Source organism: Thermobia domestica, chromosome 15 (assembly GCF_964235325.1).
Source record: "Thermobia domestica chromosome 15, izTheDome1.hap1.1, whole genome shotgun sequence".
NCBI lineage: Eukaryota > Metazoa > Arthropoda > Insecta > Zygentoma > Lepismatidae > Thermobia > Thermobia domestica.
Window position 1 is genome coordinate 106,999,052 of NC_137468.1, and position 12,246 is coordinate 107,011,297.

Below are 12,246 nucleotides of genomic sequence, written 5' to 3' on the forward strand. Positions count from 1 at the left end.
AGCTCATGTGGTTCGGATTCCAGTAGGTCCACGTCTCATATAGCCTCGCTGCTGAAAGGGACGCTAAACTAAAATCAACTCAATATTTGCCCCTTTGGAGCGGAATTACCAGAAACGCTGAAGTACGTATTTCCTTATATTTAATTAAAATTCTACATACCGAATTTCAAATCTCCAACTTGAGCAAATCTTCACACTCGGTACTTTCTGATTAAACAAAGGAAAATTTTAGTATTTTATATATGTTCCTATGCCGAATTTATCTTTCTAAAGGCAGGGATTCTTAGCAAGACTATAATACAATACAGTAATTCATAACCTGGAGTATGCGTATCAGAACATTAAAGCGGACGCGAAGGAAATAAAATAATGGCAGAAATTCAATTTTTTATGATGAGCGTTCGATTGAGGTTCCTTCATCACTTAGTCCCGTAGTCGTTCACTTTTGTGTATAACAGTCCTTCTTTACGTAGTAACACATTTTTAACTTTTTTAAAAAGAAAAATGTTTGGAGGTTACTTTTGGGGAGTAACTGACACAGTACATACGCCCAATATCATAAATTAACTCCATCGAAATCTAAGTTCTAGTCTTAACATGGAGAAAGCATTATATAATGAAAAGATAAACTGCAGATATGAAATAAATGAAAGGACAAACATAGCAAAAGAAGCATTTAGCAAGAATTAAAGTATATGTTGTGTGGAAATTTGAAAAAAAAGTATGGAGCAGAAATATAGACATCACGTAAAAGCGATGAGAAACTACTAGATGCTTTCGAAATACACCGTAGGTGTGGAGAAGAATGAAGAAAAGTAACTGGATCGAATGAAGAATCAATAAGAAAGTACAAAAATAGGGAAGAAAGAACATCATTGAAAGTAAGTACTGAAAAGAGGAGGAAAAGAAACTGATTAAGACACTGAAAGAGAACTATATGCTGAGGGAAGTGATAGAAGCCACGGTAGAAAGGACAGGAGGGAAAGGGGAGAAGTATAAACTTCTACTTCAAGACAGTGAGAACTGAAAATCGTATTACACTTGCCAATAGGTAGAGTACTTAGTTGAACTAAATTAAATTTTTGTAATTGAATAAAAAGTTGCACTTTTCATGACTTCCCCAAGGTAAAAAATGCTTCTTAAACATGGAATCAGCATCACCACCATCACATACATTGAAAGGAAAAAAGAAAGATAGAAAAAAGACAACATTTCTTAAATTTTCACAATACAAATAAACTGACCTTTCTTTCACTTTGACCCAGCCTCTAGAGTACCCAAATAAAATTGGATAACTGAAAGCAGATCCATAATCAGAACCAGTATTCCAGGGTGCACTGATTGCACTTATTCTTTTGAAGTGAATAATTATATATTGTGAATTCAATTATTACTGGATTATATGGTCCGTTTATTAAATTTTACATCTTCCAAATATAACCAAATTGTAATTAAGCAATTGATGCACTAATATAATAATATATATACTAAGATAATAATAAGAAGAATATTTTATAAGAACTGTTTTAAAATCTCCATTAATTGGTGTACCTGAGCTTTCTTTTACAAGTTGTTACAATTAATCAAGAGTTTTTTTTTTTTTTTTTTGTTATTTTGTTATCACTTATATCAAACACTAAGATTTGAGACAAGGACGGGAGATCATGTTTAAAGTGTACATCTTAAGTGTACTTTTGTTATCACCATTTGGTTACTTCGTTTCTAACCGAGTCTGAGGTGTCCCTACCAGGTTCATCTTGTGGTAGCTTGATAGCTTCCCTTCTACTGACTCTACTAACGTCGTCTAGTTACCACAACAAAACTTCCAACCATGACTAACTTGAAGTGTACTTTTACTTAAAATAGCAACCACTTTATTGTGTAGCTTAAGCCTGCTTAAAATTAATGTCTACCTTTATCTTCTTATTGCCTGAACATAAAAATTGCCCAAGAATAAATGTCTGTCTTATTATATGATGTAAAATAAACACAGAAGTGAAATTAATTTTTTTGGTTCAAAATTAATGGTCAAAGTGTACTTTGAAATATAGTTTATAAACTTCAGCGCATAGTTCCAGAGGGACTCGAAACCTTTAGTTGAGACCCTCCGACCAGTGCCAGTTTACAGGCTTGCTGATGATAGAGAAAGATGTTTACGGTAACTCGATATTCCTGAGATTTGTTAAAAAATATTCTTGTGTGAATTTACGTTCGGAAGTTGGTTTGCATCCCAAGTGACAATAGTTTGAAGTCTGGTGACAATAGATGATAATAGTGACAATAGATTCTTATAAAGTCTGTGCAGCTTGACAGTCGTTGTTTCTTCTGTCTAGTACACAAGAAGATTCTTTACACAGTCCACAATCTTTTCAGCTCTTCGTGTGATTGACATCATTTCCTCTTGTTTCCTTTAAAGACATCCTACCCTCACCAAAGCGTTTGTGTAACTCAAACAGTGGCGGCTAATGTTAGTGTTGCAGCGTTGCGCAACGACCCAAGTATTTCAAGAAAAAAATATTATTATCAATAGTAGTAAAGAACAGAAAAAATACTTTCTAATACTCACATATATACTTTAAATAACATTTTTTTTTTTTTTTTTACTTTTGTAACTGTTCGTTTCGTTAATCAGTTTTAAAAAGCGAAAAATAATCCGTCACAGAGTCTCTAATTTATATTGTGTTGCAGCGAGCATACAACGACCAGATTCCTTCAACGCGGGAATTGGAGCAAATGTTAAGTCTCCTTTCCCCTAACTCAGAAGTTACAGAATCTGGTCGTTGCAGTGCTTCTGCAACACAGCACGGTTGCCAGTGAATGAGAAGGTTTTTCGCGCTAAATGAACTTTCTGAATTTTATTTCACTAGCAATTAACAAATGGAATTTGTTTTTATGCATTCATATTGTTAAATTACGGTACTTATACTGAAGCAAATCAATATAATGACAATTAAAAAAAGTGATAGCAGAATTACAAAATAAGAAAGAAAATATGTAGTAGAGCACAAATCAAATAAAAGTAGATCCGCATTTACAAGTTAATTCTTATAATGAAGGTTTCTTCTACAGTAATTTGTGAACCAAATATTAATAAGTCAATATGCAGAATCCCCCCCTCCTCTGTGGATAGTATTTTAGTATATACATATTTCTTTTATAAAATAAGTATATTTTATACTCTTGATAAAACTGTATGGTGGGGAACGCCACATTGAATTTGGGACTAGTTAGCAATGCTCAGAGGCGTAGCCACGAGGGGGGTCCACCGGGTCCGGACCTCCCCAAAATTTCGAAACTCGACTAGCATTTGTAGACTTTCTTAACGAACTATACTTGTTTAACAGAGAAATGATTGATGTAAGCTAAATATTTTATTTTACGCCTCATCATGTACTCTTTCTTTTCTTATAAAAATAATCGTTCTATCATTTTTTCTAAAAATATAGGTGATAGTAATTAAGAATTACTTATCTTTTCGGGTACAGTATAAGACAGGTTCGTTATTACGTAGACGTATTGGACCTTCCTCAAATACTTTGGACCCCTCCCAGCTAACATGTTGTTCCTATATCTGGCGGGTTTCAAGGTTGCTTTCCAAAACATATGACATTAATAAACATTGTTTCGTCTCATGTGGAAGTATATTGTGTTCATCGTGCATTGCGTAACAACCAAGACGGATGATTTGGAATGTAGTTTTTTCCCCTTTTACGCACATGTGTGTGTGTGTGTGTGTGTGTGTGTGTGTATGTGTGTGTGTGTGTGTGTGTGTATGTGTGTGTGTGTTGATGTATGAATAGGGTTGCCAACTCTGTAAAATAAAAAAAAACCGGCACTTCCTCGAAATTCTCTATGATATAGGTCTCAGAGTGAGGTATCTCTGTTCGGACGGAAATGTACTATCGTGAACAAAAGTGCATTAACACACACATTCTGTATGTCCTTAGAACATTCACTAATAAGCTTAATAGATACATTGTGTTATAAATAAGAAACCGAAATTGATCAATCAACATTGATCAATTTATTGTATTTACCAGTAACTACCATTTCTTTAAAATTATCGAAACAGATTAACAAAAGTATGATAATCTTTACGTGACAATTTTGGATTTGGAAAATGAAATTCACTCTTTAAACATATAGTCTCTACTTCAACTATAGGAAATTGCTTTAAGAAGTCCTTTTCCACTCGTAATAAATGTATAAAATTCCTTGAAAGTAAATTTCAAATTTTCCCTGATACAATACCTGTCATCTCTCTAAAATTTTCTAAACAGGTAAACAAAATATATTAATCGTTGATAGATGGTGAAAGGTAACAGTTTTGAGTTTACAGAATGACAGCCACTTTTCAATATCTATACTTCGAACTAGATACAAATTTGAAAAAGAAAAAAAACTGTTATAAAGGGGCTGGTGAGAAGTTTGTACCCGTCACCGGCTTTAATCAAAATAACAGCCATTTTTCCGACCAGGCCAATGAAAAGCCGGCCAGTTGACAGCCCTATGTATGAATATGTGACATTCACAATTCATACACCAGTATCTCTTTTGTATCAGCTGTTTTGGTTATTAGTTATTAGATTTAATTTTATTGTGTGTGCTTTAATTCTGTACATAACTTACAAATTCTGAATGAATTGCATACCATGACTTCTGTAAATAACTTACAAAAAAAAAAAAAAAAAAAAAGCCCAGCTTTCAACTGAGGAAAAACTTACAATTTAGGCTTAGACAAAACAAGCAAAGTGCAATTCAGGAGAGTGTTCGAAAAAAAAAGGTTTAAATTTACAGGACATATTATGGCAGTAATGTTGTATGCACTAGATACATTTCCACAATTTATTTAAATTTTCCTAGATAAATTGTGAATAAAGCGTGTTCAATGTACATTTTTATAACATTAATCTCTGCTACGAACTCTCTTCAGTCTACACTGAAGAGGAATTCGGATCACTGTCAGGGACTGAGTTTGCTAGAATGAATTGTTCACAATAATCTAGAAAAAATATTTAATTGAATCTACAAAGCTTCTGAAATTAATATTAACTGTACCTATGGCGTCAGTAAAAGAAGGAAAGTTTTTTTTACATAAAAAAATTGACACTTTCAAGAAATTTAATGTCCCAAGAAAGGTTATCACCATTGGTTATGTTTTCCATCGAAAAAGACCTGACAATAAGAATACTAGAGTTCAACCAGCATGTATTAGCCAGATTTATATATACCAATCAAAGAAAGAAGAATGAACTTACTAATTAAATAAGGTGATTAATCGGATTAAATGTTCTGCATTTTTTATTTTTTAAAAACAGAATTTTATTTAATTTAACATGTCACATAGCATTTGCATCTAAAGTTATGCTGATTAGCCAATGCGTCCACTTTAAATCTTCTGTCTCCGATCGTTTGTACTGCAACACCCAAAACCACAATCCACCGGCCGCCACTGAACTCAAATATGCTTGTTTAGACCAACTTCAACTGTCGATGCGCTGGTCTTGTCGTTTCGCAGTAGAACATTTACAAATTTCAACTACACTACTAACATTAAATATACAGACATCCCAGAAATGAATCAGTGGACATTGCTTGGTATGAGTTTAGATAATATATATATTTGATGCTGAAGTTACTCTTGATGGATCCACCTTGGTAGCACGTAAAACTTCAATCCTACGTGACATTAGCAGCTTGTATGATTCGTCACATAGTGTCTCAATAACAGTTGTGGCGCTATAGAGGAGCGAGGTGGGGCGACCGCCACCCCAATATTTTTTTTGGTCCCTTCTTTGCCCTCACTTTTCTGTGTACAACCGGTGAATAATAATAATAATAGTAATAATAATAATAATAAGAAGAATAAGAATAAGAATATACAACCGATAATAATACTATTCAAAGCAAAACAAGTGCGGTTGCTTCGCCTTCCCAATTTTTTTCTTGCCTCCTACTATTACAACCCTGGCGCCGCTACTGCTCAATAACGATTTGTTTCCGGATGTGTGGGACCATTTGTGAAAGTTTAGTTGTAAGAGCGAAACATTTTCGATAGGATTTGTGTGCGGGAATTGTCCGGGCCATGAACACCATTTTTCCTCTTTTTCAATGGGTGATGAGATTTATCCTATGACATTGTGCCAGTCATCTGTAAGGTAACCGTCTTTCATGCAATACCTCAGATGTATTTCGCGGAATGGATGTGTTCAATAAGTAAAACCACATATAGTACCTTTCCAAACTGCACCCACACTATGACATTACGCTGCGTATTTTATCGCAGAGTAGTGAAGTTGTGGTAAATTGTAGTGTGTCAATCACTTCTACACTCGCTGCCAACCATTATGGTTTCAAAAGTTTCATGGCTTGTTACATATAGCTGTGGCCAGCTTTTGTTTCTGTATCAGTTTGGTTTTGTAGGCAGTTTTTAAATTTGGCGACGCGTCACAAGTATTGGTGACTTGTCAACCTTGGCTGTGATGTTATTGGCAGACTTGGATAGTGGGATCCTTGCATTCTGGAACCGCTTAGCATTGGTCTCGGTCGATCCGATCTTGAGTTTACACATATCTTTCTATCCCTTTGAACTGCACTATAATATTGTTAAAAGTTGCTAACAATACACGTAACAATAGTACGTAGACACTCCCGCTTCCTAATTATACGATCTTGGCAGGAGTGGATTAACCATTAAGGAAAATAAGCATGTTCTTAGGGTATCAAGGGAAGGGGGCATCACAGAAATTTTCCATAGCCGAATTCACCATGGGCCATATGGCGCAATACTGCAAATGGTGCAGCTGAACCAGGATCCCCAAAAGTAGATCCCACGTTTAATGAAGTTACATGTAGATATACATACATTAATAACAAGAGTTCTCAGAAAGGGCAGACCTCCGCCAAGGATCATAAAATCGAAGAGAATACACCCTCCCCCTTACACATAATAAAAGCAGGGGTAACTGTGCATGAAGTCTGTGAAATTTCTATACCTTTTATATAACGGAAAAAAAAAAAAAAACAGCAGGCACACATTCTCCAACGAAATCGTAACCTCCTTGGCGGAAGTAAAAATAATGATAATAGTAATCGTAGAGGTTAATCATATACATTAATTTTAAGAATACAACAATGCGACCTGTGACCATTTGCTAAGTGCTCCTACGTGTGTTCAAGTCTATTTATTTCTATATTTTACAGACTCCAAGAACCCAGAGGAAACGTGTTCAGTTAAGTAGTGCGCAAAAGCGAAAATCCTATCAAAATAATGTGCAACAAGGCAAACTGGATATCTTAAACATATGTGTTACGTTAGACTAATTTTGAGTATCTGATTAAAGACTTTGCAATTAAGAAAATGTAGGAGAAAACTTTTCAAATATATATATATATATAAAGTGGAAGTATACAAAGATAAATATTATTTTTCATCTTATTATAAGTTTTGTAAAATTCTGGTAAATAAAATTTTATTTTATGGTTTATTTTTGTTTATATTTTGAATTTCATGTACAAAAGGAGGAGCACCGAAATCTTTTAAGTTTTTAGGGCCTCTAAGGTCTTAATCCTGTCCTTGGTCCTTGGGTAAAGTTTCTCACCATCTCTCAGCCGTATCCGCGCACCATGAATCTATGAATCCACTTGTACTACATTCTTGCATCACCACATAGGTCATCCTCATCGGCCGTTTGTATTCATTCGGGTTTTGCACAAAAAAAAAAAAAAAAAAAAATCTTTTGATGTAACTTTCAATACCAAATTATTAAACAATTTCGGTTAGAGCAAAGAAGCAAAGAATCCCTCGCTCTGAGAAAAAAAGTTTAAATTGTTAGTGATGTGGTTCAACTTTCTCTGCTGTCTGTGGAATTAACATAAAATGCATAAACAGACTGGATATTGATCTGCTCTACATTTTTGCAGTTTCAACACTGGATCCACGAATCGACAAGATTCTGACAAATAAACAGCAGTAAATAGCACTGAGACCATAAAAAGACTTTTGGTATATACTTATGTAGCTAGAATTTCGAACTCAAAAGCAAAATGTTAAATTCATTATTTCAATAATAAATAATGTTAGTAATAAATACTAGAATTAAACATCTAAATAGAATGATACTTTCTGCTTTGTCGGTTCGTAAGTATCCATTCTAGACAATGCATTCTGTAGCAAGCCATGGTTTTCATTGACTGATTTTCCCAGTTTTCTGTAAAACTTGATTGTAGCTTTGTTTCATGCTGAAAACACGACCGAGTTACATCGCAGCGTGTACCACTGTTATACTCCATTGTTCAATTCCTGTCGAGGGCGAGTTGAAACTTGCTTCAGTCACTCTACAAACATGTGCGCTCACGTGGTGGTTGTTGTTCCTCTGGTTGGAAAAACTCAATATCAAAACTTTATTGTCACTTTGTGTATATTGAGGATTCAGAGCAGAAGCAGACCAACTCCACTTTTAGACGTTACATTATATGGATTCAGTACATGTTAAAAGTATTTGTTTTTCATCTCAGTATCATTGAAACAAACGAAAGCTGAAAAGTATTTTTAGTTAACTCAGTATTGCATGCATAACATGACATCTAAGAAACGGATTTGGTCTCCTTGTGCTCCGAACACTCTCCATACAGACTTTGAAATCTATCAATTTATCTGTTTCTTAGAACGTCTTTAGAACGTTGTGCTACTGTGCATTTCTTTCGATCTGTTTCTTCTATGAAATTGATTTCTTTAAGTCTTGTTATACAAAATGCTGATGCAGAAAATGCAATTCGTAATGTAATTATGGTTTACATAGTTTAGAAGTTATATTTTTTCCACACTTACTATAACTAGATAGAAACTAGATAAAACAATATTTTCACAAGTAGTATAACAATCCAATATTTATCAATATTATGCAATATATAGCAGAAATTTTGAAGGTATTTCGAGAACTTCTTGCATTACACAGTATGATGATAAGTTAGTATTCCTCTGGGATTATAGTGAGTGATTGATTTTTCGCTCTTCTAGATGGAAGGAACTGGTGAATTGGAGATGTCTGCAGATCCAACAGATGAACCAAACACAGGAGATATAGCAATGGAACAACTTTATCCAGCGCTTTTAGAATGCTTTGGAATTATTATTTGTGGGTAAGTATTATACATTCATACTTTAATTCCGATATATGTGATGATGATGATTTTTACGCTCTTAAATATAGACGAAGTTATTGTACTACCGTTTCACTTTGTAATAGTTCCAAACTGTAAATTTAAGTGATAATATGACTCCTTCTATTTGTAAATGTGAGTAGACGAAAGCGTAAAGGGGTAAAACTTCTTAATTTTTTTTTTCATGTTTCTGGACTCCTTCATACTTGTCAGGTATTCTTTCCCTGTTTTTTTGTAATTTGATAGTGTTTTAACACAAAAGAGTAGCAAGAGCATCCATTTGACTTGTAGATGTACTCAGAAGCTAAAATCCTGGATTTCTGGACAAGAACTGACAAACGCGAATTCACAGTCTACCCGCCAGGGTTGGCCGGTTTAAACCAAGGTGGTTTAAACCAGATGGTTTAAAAAAAAACAACTGGTTTAAACCAAAAAACGAAAAATGTTCGTAAAAGTGTAAGTGTTTGTAAAATCTTGATGAACACACATTTGTGGGTTATCACGTTTCGCTCCCGTATATTATTCGTATTATATTCAGACCTAAATTCCCCATTCATTACTCAAAAAGATTATACTACAAAAGCAACTTTTTTATATAAGTTTATAACTGTTTGTTTTGTGATTTTTTTTGTAGTTGTTATTATTGTTATGTAATTGCAATCAAAGAAAAATTCTAAATATTGTTTCGTTTCAATGTTTACTATTGATAAAATACATCGAAATACCGTACTTTTGTATGTGTGTGTGTGTGTGTGGGGGGGGGGGGGTCATACAGATCCCACGAGAGGCATTTAGTGAAATGAGAAGTATCTTTGGTATCTATTTATGTATAAATGAGTCTGAGCCAAAGTGGACTCAAATAATTCGTATCTTTATTCACTTTTCTTACTGATATGCAAATTAAGTCGTTGTATTTCTTTAATTTGCACTAATAAAAGTCGTTGTTAACTAACTTGAACTAAATTAGTTCTTCTGTACTCCGTAGTACTTTGAAATTGTCCATATGTAATTCTGTATAATGGTTTCACTTGTGCAACTGTTAATTTTTTTGTCCTTCTGAAATGACTCTTGACAGTTATGTTAAGAAGCATGTAAAGATCAGTACAACGTATTTTTTTTTATCAGGATTCCTTCGTGAGTGAGTCGGCAGACGTATCGCATTTGTGGCCAATTAGTCCTGGTTCCGAGTTCAAATGGAGGACAATTTCTCTCGGATGTAACTCGAGAAGCAGTTTTTATTCCGCTTTAAGCTTATGTGACCCCTTCCAGCATAACCCGGTTGTTGCATAATAACATCAAGGCGAAACAAACTTATTTCTGTCCATATATGATATGAATATATAGAGCAAATTATTGAAACCAAATAAACCTGGTTTAAACAAACAAACAAAAAAAAACTGTTTTTTGTTTTTTTCAATAAAAACCATGGTTTTTGCCAACCCTGCTACCCGCAATAAAAACTAGATAGAATACAATTCGTACTTGTTGATGCTTTCATGATAGTATAAATCCAAATTTAAAATGTCAGATAATTCTTTTTGAAATTAATATCGTATATATTTAATTAATAATTAGGTTGGTACATAGTTTCGCATTTTTTATCAGCTTAGAAACTTATTTGTTATGTACAATAAATAAATGCGAGTATTATTAAAGCCTTAATAAATTGTGTGTTCCTTACATTGTTTGCGATTTCTTGGCAGCGATCTGACAACTTTTCGACCCTATGATTTAAAAAGAGAATCCAATGATTAATTGTGAAAAAAATCATCAAGCCAATTTAGACAAGCAGCGTTATTCATAAATCAGATAATTGGAGAGAAGTCGGAAAAGGTAGTCCGTAGAAGTAAAGTTGAGAGAGTCAACAACAAGGTGATTTTAGTTATTTTCTATTTAAATATGTAGAACTTATGTGCTGGGTTTTTGAGTTTCCCCATAGATTGTAGATTTCGTACGTTTGTTGAGTAGTCGTAGCTCCTTACATTGAACAATTCTCTAGTTGATTGATACGAAGCGTCATGGATTAAAGAATTTAAATATTTCTCGTCGAAGTCACATAATCATCCTGGACACTTATCAGTCTTTACAATCCTAAAGCGAAGAAATCATTTTTTGTCATCCTTTCGCCAATACCATTCTCCCTGTATGTGCTTCAAATGTTACTGGTCGCTTCTGCTGTATTGCTTTCCATTAAACTTGCAACAGAAGGATATGTTGGGAATGTCCCTTTTTTTCAGCTTACACTTAAACTTGTAAGATCAGGGTTTTGAAAGAAGAATGAAACAATATAAACATTGAAATTTAAAAAATAAAATTGTGGAACTGGACCAGAGGTCGAAATTTAAATTTCCTTATAATTATCCGTACAGAAAGTTTAGTATAGAAGAAAGTATCTATTATTTTCTCTATTTAACTTAACACATTTTATTTAAAGTGAAGTATTTCTGGACAAACGTGCTATAGAGAGAGAACGGTATGAAACCATGCAGTGTTCAATACTTGTTCCTGGTGTAGTTTTGCTAGTTTATTGCTAGCACCTTCAGGGGATGTTAACACATCAAATTGTCAGTAGTTTATAAAAGCTATTATAACTGTTGTACTGATCGATGCCTCACATGTCACATCGACTTCAATTTATTCACAACTTACTCGAATTGTGGAGAAGAATCGGTTTTACAATAGATGTAATGTTTCTTAGAGTATGAAGTCTGATTGTTATCTTTTACTAATAGGTCGGTTGTATTAATGAATTAATTTCGTCATTTAATACGCCTTGAATTTCTATTTCAGATATGTGGCTGGAAGACTGAACATGATATCCCAGACTGAAGCAAAAGGATTAAACACTTTTGTTGGGACTTTTTCACTTCCATGCTTAATATTTTTATCTATGGCAGAAATTGATCTTAGGTTAGTATTTTAATAAAGTTGTTATATATAATTTAAAGTCTTACACACACACACACACACACACACACACACACACACACACACACACACACACACACACACACACACACACACACACACACACACACACACACACACACACACACACACACACACACACACACACACACACAC

At 34.0% G+C, this 12,246-nt stretch overlaps 1 protein-coding gene across 2 annotated transcripts in view; it reads left to right on the top strand.

Moving 5' to 3' along the window:
- anchor (integral membrane protein GPR155 homolog anchor) overlaps nucleotides 1–12,246 on the top strand; it is a 300,439-nt gene that overhangs the window by 182,450 nt on the left and 105,743 nt on the right. Inside the window, exons 1-3 of one of the 2 annotated variants that reach the window (XM_081740042.1) lie at nucleotides 9,020–9,141; nucleotides 10,866–11,034; nucleotides 11,953–12,072. In XM_081740042.1, the coding sequence (XP_081596168.1) occupies nucleotides 11,975–12,072 (98 nt within the window). In that variant the 5' untranslated portion in view covers nucleotides 9,020–9,141; nucleotides 10,866–11,034; nucleotides 11,953–11,974. Of the gene's footprint in view, nucleotides 1–9,019; nucleotides 9,142–10,865; nucleotides 11,035–11,952; nucleotides 12,073–12,246 lie in introns of those variants that run through there. The other variant, XM_081740041.1, reaches the window with a different exon arrangement.